At 39.8% G+C, this 17,857-nt stretch overlaps 1 protein-coding gene and 1 long non-coding RNA gene across 4 annotated transcripts in view; both read right to left on the bottom strand.

The window, feature by feature from the left end:
* LOC118971325 (uncharacterized) overlaps positions 1 to 2,255 on the bottom strand; it is an 86,209-nt gene extending 83,954 nt beyond the window's left edge. For both annotated transcript variants that reach the window (XR_012128009.1, XR_005059730.2), the window contains exon 1: positions 231 to 2,255. This is a non-coding gene — a long non-coding RNA (uncharacterized lncRNA). The remainder of the gene's footprint in view (positions 1 to 230) is intronic.
* Positions 2,256 to 2,727: 472 nt separating this feature from the next.
* Positions 2,728 to 17,802, bottom strand: RFC3 (replication factor C subunit 3). 2 transcript variants are annotated; one of them, XM_017643547.3, is made up of 9 exons: positions 17,616 to 17,802; positions 14,480 to 14,617; positions 11,771 to 11,838; positions 11,337 to 11,434; positions 8,588 to 8,769; positions 7,433 to 7,569; positions 7,246 to 7,344; positions 4,203 to 4,272; positions 2,728 to 3,014 (listed from the first exon to the last, which is right to left on the bottom strand). In XM_017643547.3, the coding sequence occupies exons 1-9, from the start codon at positions 17,700 to 17,702 to the stop codon at positions 2,823 to 2,825; spliced, it is 1,071 nt and encodes a 356-aa protein (XP_017499036.1). In that variant the 5' UTR covers positions 17,703 to 17,802; the 3' UTR covers positions 2,728 to 2,822. The 2 variants fall into 2 exon arrangements, with proteins under 2 accessions (XP_017499036.1, XP_073085273.1); XM_073229172.1 differs by lacking the exon at positions 17,616 to 17,802 and adding an exon at positions 15,642 to 15,739.
* Positions 17,803 to 17,857: the final 55 nt, after the last annotated feature.

Here is a 17,857-nt window from a genome sequence, read left to right as displayed (position 1 = left end):
AACACATCAGCAAATCCGTCCACGGAAAGAAGTGCCTGTGAGGAAGCCCTGGGATCCACACGTAAGCCAAGGAGTCTGGGGGGTTGGGGGGGTGTCACCCAACCATGCACTGTGCTAATAGGCAGACCTCAGTCCCAACTGTTGGCCCTGCTGTGGCTGGTAAACTGGCCCCTGTGCCTCTCTGCCACAGTCTGGGAGCCCCTGGAGAACAATTTAAGATGATCACTTACAAAGGAGACTTGGTGGAAGTCCAGGTTTCAGGAGGCGTTCAGCACTCCACTGGGGCAAATGCAGCTTCAGACGCACTGAAGTGGGCAGAGGAGCAGTCTGGCTTTACCCATGTTACCCCTCCCCCAAAGTCCACGCAGTTTGGGGCCAAAAGAGATCTCACTTCACCATAATTAACCCAAAGGGCAAAGGGAGCGCTTGTGAGCGAGCACCCGGCTTCCTCGACTGTACATGCTGCTGCCAAAGAGGCGTTTTTCTTTGCCTCACCCAGAGCACAGAATCAGAAGCTCCACAGTTGGGAAGGGAGCCGGGGCAGGAAGTAGGCAGGCAGCAGATAACTGCTGGAGGAATACAAGGGACTCAGACCCTAACCATGTTGCAGATTCCATCAAGATCCTCCACCTGGGCTGCTGGGAGCCTTCACGTGTGGACACCCCAGCTGGCTTGTGGGCGCCCCCAGCACTGCACACCTCACCTACACACCTCCCCACCCCATGGCCCGCTGCCTGTGCGTGCTCCCCATGAGGGCAGCGGAGGGAGCCTTGGAGGACAGCCAGTGAGCCCGCACTGAACTCGCCAAGGTCAGGCCAGGCCGGGGTGAGACCACAAACTTGAGCTTTAGTGCCACCTTTGGGAAACAAGAGACACTGTCAGCACTTGGCCTGTCGTTACAGGATTCAGAGAAGGCTTAAGCCTTAAGAATTCCACCACAAGAGGGAGCATGAAGTGTGGCACAGGGAACCCAGAAAAGGTCTGAGATGGCCTCAGGAATAACAGCTAACAGAAGGCGCCCCTCTCAAAAGCAGGTAATGAAGACTGGAGGATGTGACTTCTGAGAATGGAGCCTTACACAAATTGACTACAGTGTTTGACTAGCTCTTGAACAAGCAAATCTAAATGACAGCGAACAGATCAGCAATCACTTGGGCCAGGATTGGGGTGGACGGGCTTCCAAGGGATAAGGAAGGAACCTTTTAGGGTAATGGGAACTGTTATCTTGATTGGGGTGGTGGTTGCACTGAATATATGTCAAAAATCAAACTGCAAACTTAAAATGGGTATGCTTTATTGTATAAATTATACTTCATTTCTTTGAACCTGTTTCTCATTTTATAGAACAGAGACAATACCTACCTCATGGAGTTGTGAGGCTATAATGAAATAACACATGTAAGGTCCCAGTCCAATGCCTGGCATATAGGAAGCATTTCACTCTCTGTCAGTTCCCCACCTGAACACTTCCTGTTTGTAAAGAGCTCTCATTTCCTGTATCACTGTAACTGCTGCCGGACAGTTCTTCATATGGAACTAAAATGACCGACAGCCATTGACCCAAAGTCTACATTCTCTAGTTTCTCAAACTTAGGTGTGGGCCAGAACCACCTGAATGGACAAAACAACACAGATTGTGAGGCCCATTCCCAAGGTTTGATTCAGTAGATCTGGAACGAAACCTGCAACATTTCTGAGCTCCCAGGAGAGGCCAGTGCCGGTCCAGGGATTCTACTCTGAGCAGTACTGCTCAAGACAAAGGCAAATTTTAAGGCTGCTCATGCTTGCGAGTACAGCATTTTAAACATTAGAAAGCAGTTACCATATTTATTTCACTTTTTTCCAAATTAAAAGTCTTAGCTCTTCCAAACCCCACCCTCCCAGTTCTTCTGTTAAAATGTCATATCCTTCCTAACGTGCAGTCCGCAGGGCTGACACTGTCAGGTGGGTCCTGACTAGGACCCAAATAAACAAAAAAGGCAGCCAATCTTCTGTCTTGATCTGAACTTTCCCATACAACTAAAACTGTTTTAGGCTTTTCTTGTGTCTGTCAACTAAACACTTGCTGATAGTTTATCACAAACTGATAGAAGAGCTGGTCTCCCTAATATCCTTTATAGAGGTAATTCAACTTATTTAAATCTAAAAGCTTTTATTTCACCTTGTTGGTTTAGCTTTTATGGAGTCCTGTGTCTGCTGCCCACAATTAAAGAAATTGTTCAGAGCCCGTCACACAAGTTTGTCAAGCAAATAGTTTGTTCCATGAACCAAACAAAGTTCTAAAAACTTAGAAAGGATTGATCCAAAGGACAGGACCCATGACATCAAAGCACACCTCATGTTACTATGTTTCAAATTAATCCTTATACTTAAAAATATTTTTTGAATATATGAAATAGTTCCTTCTTGAAGGAAAATATGATTAAAGATTATGAATTACCAAATGAAGAATTATATACCTGTGTCCAAAAACAGTCACCTGAAGATAGAAAATAATCTTTGCTTTTTTATGTGTAGATTCCCTCCAGCAGGTAAGAGAATGGGTGGAAAATGGGGGGATCAACATAGTACACTTGGATAACAAATAAAGTAAATTAAAATCATATTCCTGGACTCTAAGGTATCCATAGTTGTGTCCTCTCAACATATAGTACAGGAGCAATTATTTAACTTAGAGGATAATGATTAAGTTATCAGAGGAATTATTACACAAAAACACAAATAAGATATGATTAAGTTAGTTTATTTTACCTGAAGCTCTTCCAATATAAACAATGTAAATGCTGATACTGAGAAACATTGGGAAGAATTGCTGATAGATGTCAAAACACCATGCCTTCCAATCCATCCTCCATGAACTTCTTATAAAGTGCCATGAACTTGGCCACAAATGCTTCCAAGTGATAAATGGCTTTGCTACCCAGCTGTAGACGATGTTCATAGTAAGCTGCCATCTGGGCCACTTCCCCTTTAAGTTGTCCATCACAATTATGGAGAAGTTCTGAGAGAAGGCCCTGAAGAAAGATAACTAGTAATTAAGAAAGTAAGCATTTAAAAAAATATTACTGAACAAGCTTCATTTCTCTCATTCAAAAAAGAATTAGAACAGTTAAATGTTCTTTTTATTTGTGAAATCTTTCTTTTATATTGAATGGTAGTCTTCATTCAAAAGCAATAGGTTGCATATTTTTCTATAATGTAAAAAAATGTGAGTTATCAATCATATTTCAAATGCCAAATATTTAATGTATAAGGGTGCAAAGATATAAGCACAAGATGCTTATGAGCAGGATTATTACAATAATCATCTGTAGAAAACCTAAAGTTCCACCAATAGGAGGTCATATTTTAAAAAATATGATATGGTCACACAACAGAATCTATTTATCCAGTAAAAAGAATGAGGCCAAACTGTACCGTCGTGAAACACCCATGCTATGCTCACACTGTTGAACAAAAACACACAGCGCAGAACACTGAAGTTCTGCAAAAACACGTTTGGTCTTACTTCTATGTGACTAAAATAAAGGTTGGTTAAAAGTGGTTGTTACCCTTGTGGAAATGGAAGGGTGGACCTTCACTTTTTTTGTATATTGGGTATTGTCTTAAATACATTTTTCATTTTATTACCATGTAATTTTAATTAGTATGAACAAAACTCTCTGCCTTCCCTAACATGTAAGTCAATCAATATAGCTAGGTAGCTGACAGACCAATCTATAGCTGTGCCTTCCAGTATCCTTACATAGTCTAGATTCTGCCTATTTCCTTAGCCTCATTCCCCACGTGCCGATCACTGCCTGAAATATTTGTTCTCCATTTATATGGCTGCCTTATTTTAACCGAGTCTCAGTTTAGACATACCCTCCTTAGAGAAGCCATCAATGACCTTCCATAACCTTGCTCACCACTAACACCATTTCACCTTGTTCCCTCCTTGGTAGCACAACATTCTGAAATCCTCTTGCTTCTTGTTTCCCCATTTCACCCACTAAAACGCAAATCCTCTGAAGGCAGGCCCTCCCCCAACAATGCCCAAACGGTGCCTGGCACATAGCGGAGGCTCAGTAAGTACCTGTTGAATTAAGAAGCTGGGCAGAAAAAGGCACCAATGTAACTCAGTAATGCAAAAGTCCTATGATCACATAGTCAAAGTCCAAATTTTATGACTATAAATAATTCAAGACCTGACATTAAATTACCTTCATTATTATTTCAGGAGGAATACAATGAGTTAGAAGCTCATAGAGTCTTCCACGGACTTCAAGGAGCCTATTATAAAACAAAATAGCATTTTGTGATGAAAATAAGGAGCAGTTTTTCCAAGCACCTACTGTTTTAAACTATCCAACACAGCCATTTTCTTAAATGATTTCTCATACTCAGGATTCACGTACAGAAGCTTTTCCAAATTTCAGTTAACTTTTTTAAAAGAAAACTTTCAGAACTCTTTTAAAGTCAGTTATTTATATTCAGGGTTATTGATCATATCAAAATACTATGGAAGTACCAGATAAAAATAATGACTTCATGATTAATGAGGGTTGAACTTATTCACACAATTAATTTTGCCATACTTCAATGGCCTATCAAATAATATGCTTATTTTTTTCTCCAGATAGATGTATCTACATCTCAGAAATGGTCATGAAAGATCAAACCATCACTAGTCAATTACACAAGTGAGAAAAGAGCATGAAATATACTATAAAGGTACCACCTTGAAGGTATTGTAAAAAGCAATAAGCAGGGGAAAGAAGCTGCCCTGTCATACAAGGGGCAGTAAAAGAGCTTTGTCTTACTGCAAAGTCCATACCCTTCCAACACCTGACAGAGCACTTTGCCCTTCCTCTGTACGAGGTTCACTTCAGTACACTATCTGCACCTCACATCGCCACTCTCTCGTACTGAGAAGTTAACATTCAGAGATGAAGGTTCCATCAAAAGTCATATAGTTGAGGCAGCATTTTAATTCAAGTCTTGACTCCAAAGCCCTCAGTCCCTGTTGGACGTGGTAGTGTATCTCGAAAATAAAACCTGATTATTAAAGCATAATAGATGAAATGACAGAAAGCATGAAATTATCTTAATAATTAGTTTATTTTTGAGACGTTGCTTCAGAATGTACTTACCTACACCACTGCACGCTATAGAGTGTGCATCTATCTCATGCATGTTCACATACACCTAGAGTTCATTTTTAATATGATTTAGTTTCTTAAAAATGAATATATTCTACATTCACTATGTCTGCCTTCATTATTTCTTGAGGACTGCAAGTGCTAAAGAGTACAAGTTCTTCTGTCAGAGAAGCTTGGTGTTCTAGACCTGTCTCTGCCTCCTAACTCACCCCTGAGTGAGTCTCCCAAAGTATCAATGTTCTTACCTACAACATAAAGATGGTAAAACTGTTCTCACAGAACTGCTGCATGAATTAAACGAGAAAACACAGTATAAGAACTGACTTAACAATCACTCACTAAATATTAGCTGCTATTCAAATTAGAAAATGATGACTCTAAGACAGATACAACAGCAAGACAAAGGGTCAAAACTCCCAAGTGGTCATCTGGTTCTGTGTGGGCCACCAACCAGAATGGCGCCAGGCCTTGCAGTGTTTCTGGTCAGCCTGAAGGCTGTCTGCAATAGTGAGAAGTCACTTCTTAGGTGGCAGGGAATCAATTCCCACAATTGTTAATCCCATCAGGAAACGGCAGCACCTCTTCTTGAACAAGATCATTTATGAACTGCCCAAACCGGTTTGGAAAACTGGAGGAAAGGGTAGCAGCAGCTCCAAGAAGCAAACAGAGCAATAATCAACTAAAGTCTTTAAAATACATCTGATAATTTTTAAATATTGCAACATTTGGACCTTAACCTCTGAGCAGTAGGGAAGTTCTATTATCACCAACTGCTCTTCTCTACAATTAGAGCAGAAACAAGAACACCATCTTCAGTGTGGAAATATTTTATAAGTAAAAGGCTCCTAAGACATGCTTTGTTATCTTTTTAAAGATGGATTTCTTCACTGTTTATCAACAATTTACAAACGAAATGCATACTTTTTCCTAAAGTCAAAGTTTCTTTTCTGAAGAGACTACTTATAATGTTTGGCACTTTTTGAAAACTATTAAAAATGTCTTCAACTAAAATAATCGAGTTTTCAGAATTCACAGCAAACCTTGATGAAATACTAAATACCCATTATGTATGACTATCCACCTACATTAATCTATATGGTAGCCAAAGAGTATACATTACAATCCTTTTGAAGAATCTTTGCATAAAATATTCATGAGATATATCACTCAAGAGGAGAAATGTGGTATATTCCTCTCAGGATCATATTCGCATTAAGTCAGGAAAGCTTAAATTTTACTAGTTGAATTCAGTCTCATCTGTTTCCTAAAATGATCAATTATACTCTCTGAAGTCCAAAGATGATGGCAAACTGGCAACTACAGTAGGAGAGTGTTTCAGTGAGACTAAGCAACTCTCTCCAGGCTTCCCTAAGTCTGGGAGTACGGAGACCTTGAGACTGTCCCCCCTGATTCTTCACAAAGTTAGCATAAATTAAACTAATGGTTGGTGTATTTTCAGGAAGGTGCACTACTGAATAATAGACCCACAGAAGGAAGAATTATATTACAAATGTGCCAAAAAAATTTCCTAAATACTAATGACATATACAGAATATTCTTAAAGCCTATCACCGTACATGAACACAGGGTTTTTGGATTCTCAAACCCGAATGGTTTTACAGTCTCTTCTGCTTTTCATCACAAAAGCCTAAGTATCCTTGGCAGGGTAACATAAATAGTATCTTCATTATACAAATGAAGTTGAATTCTAAGATGAAATTACATGTGCAAAGACACTTAGCTAAAAATCAGAACTGTTGCATCAATTGCAAAGCTATATATTGTTCTTTTCAATATCAGAAACCCAGACACATTATGTTATGTATGATTAGTAAGTCATCTGAGATTTTGAAAGGAAAACTAAAACTATATATAAGTTCCACATTTACACATCAATAGCTTAACAAGGCCATGATACCACACAGCAACTAATTTTAACCACTAAACTTCTAAAATTAAATCCTACCTTTTCTTTACAAGTTTAGTGGATTAATAATTTATCATTTTAAATGGGATATTGTTAGTATAAAACAGCTAACCTAGAACTCAGAATATCTGTACTGTCTTGATGATCAAATTTTTAGTCATCTTTTGTCCCAGTTACCTCTGTGGGGTCTGCTGACTGACAATCAAATTGGCGGTCTCCCTCAGATACACCTCCCAATCTGTTTCAGGTATTTCTTGATCTGCAGTAAAAGGGTATCTACACGACAAAAAGAGAACATAATACATTAAATGCAAGTGTGCTTCTGTCCCAAAAGATTTCCCACTGGGACTGCCCTTTCACTCACTGTTGCACTCTGCAGGCTTCACACATAAGTAGGGCTTTTCTGAGGTTTCTGCAGGACTTCTCTGCAAGTCTCTGAGCCAGCTGTGAAGGAAGACTCAGCCCTTCCTTCTTGCACACAGTAGTTAACACGTGACAAATCTATGAATAAAATAATTAACAAAAATGGGCAATCTATCAAACAGCATACTGAGACAATTTCTGTTTACAACATCTTTATAGACCCCTCTCGCTTTTCATTGTTACCCTACCCTCACCCACACGTGCCTTAGAAGGAACTGAGAGCCTAGCCTAGCCGTCAGGAGGGGGCAGCAGGGGGCTCTGCAGCTAGAAGACCTGGTCTGAGCCCCACGCCCACCAGCCTCCCTGCAGCAGCTGTGCAGAGCAGACACAGGGTCCCAGGTCTGTGGAGGGACCCTGCTCCCAGGGCAGCCAAGCAGAGCTGCACAGGCTGAATTCTGCCTGACTCAGGGTGTTACCAGCACGCGCTACACTGGGAATGGTGCCCAAGAGAGTGCTGCAAGCTGGCAGTCCTGCCTGTTTCATAGACCCTTTTAACTGTATTACTCCCAAAATTTTTTACAATGAAACTTTTAATAAAGGTGTTTTACCATTTTGCAACTAACACAGTATCACAGATTACACCCTACTTTGAATAAAATCACCCAAAATCTATTAACAGAAAAGCAGTTTTAGTGTGAGAAATTAGTATTTTTACTGATATAAAGAATGATTAAAAAAAAAAAAAAAACTATGTTGTTCGCAGACCAACTTTGATCTTCAACCCAGGGATGAGGCATTCCCGTATCATCATCTTGCAAAATCCATTTCCTCCCAACTCAAGTCTCCTCAAAAGCCAATTAAATCAGCTTGAGGTAGAAAACATTAACTAGTCCTTACCTACTTGAGTAAAATTTGTAATATGTATTTGTTTAAGGTAAAAGATGATTTAAAGAGAAGAACTCTTTCTATATATTGGGATCTGGTATTTACTACAATATATATTGGTGTGTGCATCTATTAATGGCATCCAGGCCATCGGTTTTCCTGAATTACTGAAACAGGGATGTTTTTACAAAACAAACATGCCAAAGTTGTACACACAGTATTCACAGAATATGAAGTGGATTTTTTTTCTGAAAAGTTTGACTTGACTTACATCTTTAATGCTGGGAGCAGGCACACGAACTGCCAGGCACCTACTACGAATAGGCGGTATCACTTTAGATGTAGAATTGCAACACAAGATCAGTCTGCAAGTGGCCATGTACTTCTCCATGGTTCTCCGCAAGGCATGCTGGGCGTCCTTGGTGAGTTTGTCCACCTCTGTCAGTAATACCACTGAGTCGAGGAGAAACAAAACTTTAACTCAAGTATGTATCTCCTCCTCTTCGTCCTCATTATTCAGAGTGAAATCCTAAATAATAAGCCTGATATATCACTCTTCCCTTTGGTAAGGACATACAAAAGTCATAGGTATGATGAGTATGACTCACCATTTTTTTTTTTTTCAAATTAAGGTACATACAATAAAATGCACAAATCTTTAAATGTACAGCTTGGGGAATTTTGACATGTATATATACCCACATAACTATTGCCCAGATCAAGATAACAGACATTCTCAGTAATTTTTCCCCCTTCACCGATTTCATCCATCCCCCAATCCCCCTCCCCTACAGAAATCAGTCTATTCTGTTTATAAACCTATTCTAGTTTTGTTGGTTCATTTGTTTCATTTTTTAGATTCCACAAATAAGTGAAATCATATGTAATTTTCTTGTTTTTATTTGTAAAAATTCTATAATTAAACCCAAAACACTAAGAGAGTTTTTTTTTTTTGGTAGAATTCATTGCAGCCTTTATCATATTTATATACACCAAGAATCACCAAGACAAGGATGTACTATGTTCATTTCCCCCAAATGTTTTATCTCAGGAACACACTTCTGTGGAACATCTTAAACCCTGGCATTCTAAGGAATATCCTTCTGAAAACCATGTGCCAAGAGATGTAGCCAAAAGGCGTAAAGACATCTGGTCACTTGTACAGTAAGGTTCCACCTAGCCATAATCAAGGATTAGGGTGTTTATGGTCTTAAAAAGTGTTTCAGTAATAACATGTAAATATGGACTGAATCCAACTACTGTACTGTTCATTGAGTTATTTTTAGAAGATGTCAATGGTAAGCAGTGTATCATCTGAATCTCCCCCATAGAAACAAAGAGAGAAATTCCAAGACCAAAGAACTATGGACAACATTTATATAAAAACTAAGTGATAATCTCTACCTAAGAAGCCTCACTATGAGCAAAAACTAGCAGCTATGTGTGGAAGGATGTGGCTGTGATCCATTAGGTTTCTGACAGCCTTTAAGACAGGAGAACCCAAATCACCCTCGGGAACACACTGGAAAGCATCATGGGCCAACTTCAGAAGAGCACCCACGGGGCTCAATTCAACGGTGAGAGCAAAGAACCTTCACACAGTAAAGTTTCATAGAGCAGCAAACTGAAAACAGAAATGAAGCTCCCTTCCAATGAGGAGAAGCTCTGAAAACAAGAATCCAAACTGAACAGGAAAAAATAGAGATAAGGAAATCGATCCCCAAACCTGACAAAGACAGCTCCAAAAAGTACTACAAAGCAACTGATACAACAATACATCACTGGTAGGCCAAAGGAGAGGCATCCCGTAAAAGCTGACACACCGAGACCACACGAGGTTTCCTCCAGAACTGCACGGCAGTTTCACTGCAAGATCCAACACAAGCCGCGGCACTAATAGAACTAAGAAGAAAAATCACAAAACCACACTCATGGATGCAGAACTGACTTAACATACTCCCACGTTAGGAACCATCACTAAAACGGGAATTGATGATCTTACCGTGATCATACAGATAAACCTCAAGCCAAAATCCAGCCACTGAATGGGGAAAATTTAAGCTCTCCTAACAGGAGTCATGACAAGGATGCCCACTCGCTCTCCTACTATTTATTAAACCCTGTATTGGAGGTGGTGGCAAACATAATTAGACACGAGAATGTATTTAAGCCATATGAATTGGAAAGGAAGAGAAAAAACTATTCCTATTTCTATTTACAGATAATACAAATATATATCTGAAAACTCCATAAGAAACAATGGTAAGACTATTATAAATAATAAGAGAAATAACATAGTAAGAAATATGTATTTATAAAGAAATAAAATTGATACAAATTCATTAGCTGTCATATATGTAAACCAAAAAATTAGAAAATATAACAGAAGAACAGAACAGTAGCTCAAAAATGTAAATTTATTTTGAAATGCAGAGACTGAGAAGGAAAGATAAGAAAGAGGTTGGAATACACACAGTGTTTGGGAGTGCACAAACTATGGTGGTAGCATGAATCTGTTCCCCTTCAGATAATGAATTTGGCCAACTCGAGAGCATTAAATGTTGGCATACTTATCATCACAAAATCGTCTGTGGGAATGTATGCGTATAAATGATATTGGAAGGCAATGCCGAAAAGGTTAATAGTAACTGTCTCTAGTGGGAATATTGCTGATTTCAATTGTTTCTGTACTTAAATATTTGATAATGAACATAAAACTTTGGTCCTAAGAATAGCTGTTTTTAAATCATGTCATTTCCTACTTTCAATAAAGTATTTTTTCATTACTCATCTACCTCTAAAATAACAAACAGTCCTCATTCCACCAAAGTCCGATCATCGGGCAACAGACGCCCATGAGGCCCGGGACCTTGCCCATCTTGCCTACTACGTCCCAAAGAACAGGGCCTAATAAACTACTGCTAACGGGATGAATTTACATTTCCAATCACATTTTCTCTCACACCCACGGCTTACAATGTGGTATCTGCCTCACAGAAAGACACCTGTTGATCACAAACCTTTAAAATCTCTTTGAGAGTTTGTTTCCAGCTGCTGTGACTGGGCCACTGTTTTCAACATCTCCTGAATTACTACCCGGTCACTGTTTCCAGCGTCACTATACAAAACAAAAATAATGGCAAATCTGTGTGTAAATATTTAAAAAGTATTGTGGCCTTAATCTTAATCTGTTATTAGGAGAAAAACTTTGAAGATCTTAAGTTGTTAAAATTTTAATCAAAATTAATGCCTCACTACATTTACAAAACTTTAAAAATGATATATTTTTGGGTCATTAAAAATACTAACAATATTCCAATATTCAATTACAATTAGATTAACATCACTGAAAAACACAATATGTTCTTACATTAAGTTTACTGCTACTAGGATAGGTAAACAGAATTCAAGGTACAAAGAAAAAAAAAGCTTATTTCTATATAGAGCAGCTTACCTGGGATTAACTTCAAGGTGGTAATTGCTTGCAATAGTGCTAATTTCAATTTTCTTTTTAGATGGAGTCTGGACAAAGAAAATAAATGTTTTTAATGTTTATTTATTGGCTATTTCTCCTCTTTTCTGTATTTATTTATAACAAAAAACTTTACTAAAAAAACTTTAACCACCACTAATGTTTTAACTTCACTGACCCCATTCTTCACTATGTGAAGATAAACATAAGCTCTTACATAAACTGGGTCATAGCACACACCGCTTTCACTGTGATTCCTTTTTCCTCTGCCTCCCGAAATCTCCAAGCCATCCCATTAGGAGCAGACTGCCTTTGGAAGCAATCTGTACCTGCATATTTCCTTTCACGGTCTTTTCCATGGTAACACACAGACAGAAACACATGCATATGTATAGATAACAAATACGTAATATACATTTATACATTTATATAGACTCAGCATTTCCTATAAAAAATAAAAATGAGAAAAGAGGAAAGCACATACATTTCTCTGTGGTTTGCTTTTCCTACTTAATTACATCTAGGCAATCCCTCTTAGACAACTGGTATAGGGTATTATAGTTGAGTATCAACCTATAACGATGATGTCCCCAGCTAATCGTAACAATGGACACTGTTTTTGCCTTTGACATCTCAAACAATTCCCTACTGACATATCTTGTATGTATCTCTAATGCACTGCTTTTGTTTCCATGCAAAAGATTCCCAATAAAGGGTTTAGAATGAAGGGGATATGTTTTTTAAACTTTAATATATATATATGTGTGTGTGTGTATGTCTAATTATAACCAGCTTGCTTACCAAAAACATCTAACAATTCACTTTTCCTCTCCAACTGACCTCAACTACAGGTTTAATATCATGCCTTCAATTTTTGTCAATTTGTCCATAAATAATAGACTCACATTGCTTCTCCTCAACTATTACCAAGGTCAAACATCTTTACTTGTGTTTATTGGCTGTTTATATCTATTTCCTCTGGTTATTTTTTATTTTGTTTTCTACCAGTTCGTCTTTCCATTGTCAACTTGTAAAATCTTTTATCTAACATGTTCCTTTAAAATATTTTTTTGACAATCTTTCATTTTTCTATTGATATTATGTATGTTATCTTGTCAACATTTTAAAATTCGTTTGTATCCTAGTATGTATTTATTTTCTTCTATCACTTTCATGCTCTCTATTAAAAGGTATTCTTGACCCATAGGCTGTTGATATAGTTTAAGAAATTTTATTCTAAGATATTTAAGTTACATTTTAACATTTAAGTCAATTAATTCATCTGGAATTTGTCTTTATAAATTATGTCACCGGGACTCAACTTTTTCTTCTGGAAAGATAACTAGATATGTTAGCACAGTTTGCTGACTTCTCACGTTCCTGCTGATCTGAAATAGATCTTCAATCATAGTTCTGTGCCCTCTAAACATGTTCCACTAATCAAATTCTCTACTCCCACGCCAATACAATATCGTTTTGATTACACAGCCTAAATATGCTTTAGTTTCTGGTAACATAAGTCCCATTTAACAAATCTGTTTCTAAATTGCTTTAGCTAGTCTCAGGTATGCACTCTTCCATATGTACTTCAGGATTTTATACAATTAAAAAAACAAGCCGGATTTTAACTGGAACTTCGTCGAAATTTATACTGTAACTTGGGGAGAACAGATATCCTTAAATAATAATCCTCTCATCTGAGAACATGCTGCATCTTTCCATATAATCAGCTCTTGTTTTTTTGTCCTTTTATAAGATATTAGTTTCCTCCTTAAAGATTCCACACCTTTCTTGTTAAATTTGTCCCTGTATTTTATAAGAATTTCCACCTGGATGTACCATCAGCACCTCAAACTCAGTATGTCTAAACTCAAGCTCATCAACGTTGGCTAAACACTCTATTAACAGCACTACCTACCATCCACTCAGCATACATGCTTTAAGCGCCTAATACATACAACTCACCACTACACAAGGAACTATGAGGGATACAAAAATGATTGTGACATGTTCCCTACATACATAACTTCAAAACAAATACAATCTTGTCAAAGTAAAAGATGTATAAAAAACTTTAGTAAGGCAAAACAAAACTCTATGCAGTATAAACTACGGGGTGCGGAAGGACAAATTAATTCTAACAGGTTTGGGGGCACTTGGAGAGGAGACATTTCAGCTAAATCCCGAACATCATCTATAAGGAAGGAGAATGAAAATGCCTTGCATGGTGTAAGGTTGGAAGGCCCGTCCAGGGCGAGGTCAGAGCATTCCAAAGCCTCTTACTCCATTTCTCAGTCACTCAGCTGCCCGATTTTTATCAAGCCGCCTGATTCCATGTTTAAAATCTTTCTCAAAATCATTCCCTTTCTTCCCAAACCTACTACTACTGTCAGAATAATGTACTTTAGAAACTCAAGTTCCAGTTTCAGCTGACACACCGATTTCCTGGGGAATTTTAAATGAATCTCACCACCTACACGTTACCCAAAAATCTCCTGCTGTCCATATTCCCTGTAACCTAATTGACTTTGGCCTGGTTATAACAGCTAAGTGGATAAATGAGTAGCTCTCAACCCTGTGCACCAGGGTTACCTGGGAAATTCTTCCTTAAATCACACATTGAGCAGCACATCTATCATGATTAAAAATCCCAGCTATAAATATTTGAGAGCCTCAAAGTGAAATGCTTACTGTGATGGTTTGATGTTCAATTCTTAATTTTTCTACGCCAACGCCATAAAGTTCACGTAGAATACACATAATTCTTGTCTTTTTTCCAGCACCTGACGGTCCATACACTAACAGATGAGGAAAGTCACCACACTGCACCTGGGAAAAAAGAAGGTGGAAGCATTTTGCGTAAACAACTGCTCTATGTAAAATTAAACTGCTGTCAACGATCTGTATGTGTATGGAGGGTGTGTGTGTGTGTGTGTGTGTGTGTTAACTGCTGTCAACGATCTGTATGTGTATGGAGGGTGTGTGTGTGTGTGTGTTAACTGCTGTCAACGATCTGTATGTGTATGGAGGGTGTGTGTGTGTGTAGAGAGGCAGAAGAAGGAATTTTTTTAAATTAACCCTGAAATCTTTATTACTCCTCTAGCATTAATTTTATATAATTATGTGTGTGTGTGTGTGTGTGTGTGTGTGTGTGTGTGTTTGTGTAGAGAGAGGCAGAAGGAATTTTTTTAAATTAACCCTGAAATGTTTATTACTCCTCTAGCATTAATTTTATATAATTATATACCTAGCATAGTACATGCAAGATAGGACACTCTCTGTCTAGAAGGCAAGAACTCCCACACCTGGCTAACTGTAACAATCTCCCAGAGAACTTTGTAAAATAAAACTTTAATCTTTTAAAATGTAAGAGTCGCTACTGGACCCCACCCATGAGATTATGATTCAGTAGCTGAGGTCAATGCCTGCCTTAGTTTGGGCTTCCACAGCTCCTTTGCTAACAAGGGAGAGTATTCTGTTCATTTGGAAGGTAAAGGAGAACTTTGCAGGGGAGCAGAGAAGCAAAACAAGGAAAGGAGGGCAGCCAGTGAGAGTGTGTTATCAGCTTGGCTCCTCTGGACATCTGACGGGTGACCCTGCTGGGGATACTCCTGCAGCCAGTGCAAAAACTACACTAACGGTGTTAACTCATCTCAAGGGAGGGAAGCTGGATAACAGGGTCTCTTGCATCAGTCTTTTGCTGAAGGCTGCTTGGGCACGTGGATACGGGGGGGTGGGGGGTAGGGAGGGCATTAATTCCCAGGCATCTCAAGTCCATTTAGGGGTGTCAGCGAAAGAAAGCCTTCCAGAAGTGTGGATACAGGGAGTCAGCAGCCGGTCTGTGTGCACTTACCAGTTAAAAGCAAGGGGTAAAGTAGGGCACTGACAGTGCTGCACTAGACGGTAAATTTGTGTGCTTTTTTTAAAGAAAGCCTCCCAGGTGACTGTGATGACCAATCAGGTTTGGGAATTAGCGCTACAAAGAGTATAAAGATGAGAACACAGGCCTTACTCAGGTGCATAACATCTCATGGAGCAACAGTCTTGTAAGTAATCATTACAAGAAAAAAATGTAAATATCTTAACAAGTTAATTGCAGTGAATTTTAATACTTTGTAAACTCATCTACCTGTGACACTGAAAAAAAAAAATGTTCCAAGGAAAGAACTACAAATCCATGTAATACAGTGCATGGAAAATAGTAGGTGCTCCACAAATACTTGCTACCTTTGTTTTTAAATTTTTTTGAAACCGAATATAAAGGTTATACTTTAAATGTTTTATTCAGTTGTACATTCAACAATGAAAAGGTGGACATTTTTAATAGCAAATTTATTAACACCTGTGGGGAAAATGGAAGATCCTATGGCCAGGATCCTCACCCGAACCTAAGCTACGTGATGATGTAACTGGCCTGCTGCTAGGCTTCTGCGCCCACACCCTTACGCAGTAAACTATTATCGACTGAGTCACTACATAAAGAGCTCTGCCCAATGCTGGACAGAGGCAGAGACAAGGGAGGATTACAGACCTGCAGACTGTTGGATGCACATGTAATTCTAGTGCTCGACCTATGGCTGGGAGAACAAGCCGGGTAATAAAAACTTTTACCCCAAGAACATTCCACTGTCATTCCTCGGTCTCACTGAAACCATAGGAAGGTGACAGGGGCTGAAACCCATTGGCAAGACAACACCTAAGTACAGTATATTGAATTCTTTTCCAAAATATTTATTCCAAATTCTATACAACTAAAAGATGGCCACAGAAAATACGATGTATCATATGACTAAGAAAAGTGAAGTGTAAGCTACTGTGAGAAAATGCAATTTGTCTAGAAAAGTATACAACTGTAATAGATTTGAAATTAGTATAGATGGAATACCAATAATTAAAGAGAAACAAACTTCAACCTCACAATGCTATCAACTTTTCTAATGACTTTCATACATAAAGATGGAGTATCTTTATTATTTATTTTTTAGAAGTACTTAACAACTAGTATCTTTAATCTGTAAAGAGGTGGGTATTGGAGGCCCAGAATGCTGAGCAAAAAAATACTTCCATCAGCAAATGGTATTTAAGGTCTTTAAAAAGAATGGATAAAAGGCTTCCACAGACACTAGAGTTTTCTCAAGACCCTTTTCCCTCCCAATTCCCTACAAGATTCAGTTTACTTTTTTACAAAACAATGCCATTAGACACTTCATCAACCACACACACACACACAAAAGTATCAGGATGGAGAGAAGGGGAAAAAAATCTTACGTAAGGAATTAAACTCAAGGACAACCTAAAACAACCTGTTTCAGAGTTTAAAATGGCTTTCCTTTTGTAAATGACACTAAGAGCTTTTAAGTAAGGTTGTTAATAAGTGAGTCGGAAATGTCACGTTTCTGCCCCGAGCCTCCACCGGGCGTCCCAGCCCCCTCCGCCCGGGTCACCCGGCTCTGCACCTCCCGCGCCCCGCAGGCAGGCCCCGGGTCCGGCAGCTCTCCGCGCCGGCCCTGGCGGGGTTCCCGAAACCGGCCGTGCGCACTCCGGCCTCGGGAATGTCGCGCCCGCTGTTCCCTCTGCCTGCTCCCCTTTCCCCAGATCTCCGGGTCTGAGAGCTTCCTCACTCCCAGCCTGGGCTCAGAGGCCGTTCTCAGCGAGACCTCCCCGCTTTACAGGCCGTCCCCGTCTCCCCACGCCCTCTCCCCCTCCCGGCATGACTTCCCCACCGCGTCCCCCGCATCTGCAGGGAGTGGGCGATGCACGGCCCCCGAGGGAGGCAGCCCCGGGGGCCGCCCCTCGCCCCTCGCCACGCCCCGTCCCGCCGACGCACCAGGTTGCGCAGCCGGGCCGCCTGTTCCTTGTGATAGTCCAGGCGCCCCAAGGAGCAGGGTCGGTACTTGTCCACCCAGAGGCTCATGTCCGCTCGCGTCCCGGGATCTGCTGCTTGAAAGTCCCGCGCGCGCGCGCGCGCACTCCTCCCGGACGCCGCGCCCAGTCCTCCCGCGAACTCGACGTCTCGTGACGTCACTACCGGCCCAGGCCGGGAAAGGCTACGGCGGCTGAATGGGGACA

This window comes from Manis javanica, chromosome 1 (genome assembly GCF_040802235.1).
Source record: "Manis javanica isolate MJ-LG chromosome 1, MJ_LKY, whole genome shotgun sequence".
In the NCBI taxonomy this organism is placed as follows: domain Eukaryota; kingdom Metazoa; phylum Chordata; class Mammalia; order Pholidota; family Manidae; genus Manis; species Manis javanica.
This window is presented reverse-complemented; position numbering and strand designations above follow the sequence as displayed.

Bases quoted from the DNA above. Each gene is read 5' to 3' on its own strand.
- RFC3 (XM_017643547.3), bottom strand. From the start codon at position 17,702: ATGAGCCTCTGGGTGGACAAGTACCGACCCTGCTCCTTGGGGCGCCTG. The intron at 14,618-17,615 runs GTGCGTCGGCGG...CTTTTTTCCCAG, and splicing joins CGGCCCGGCTGCGCAACCTG to GTGCAGTGTGGTGACTTTCC. The intron at 3,015-4,202 runs GTAATTTAATGT...ATCTTTCTTCAG, and splicing joins CTCCTGAAATAATAATGAAG to GGCCTTCTCTCAGAACTTCT.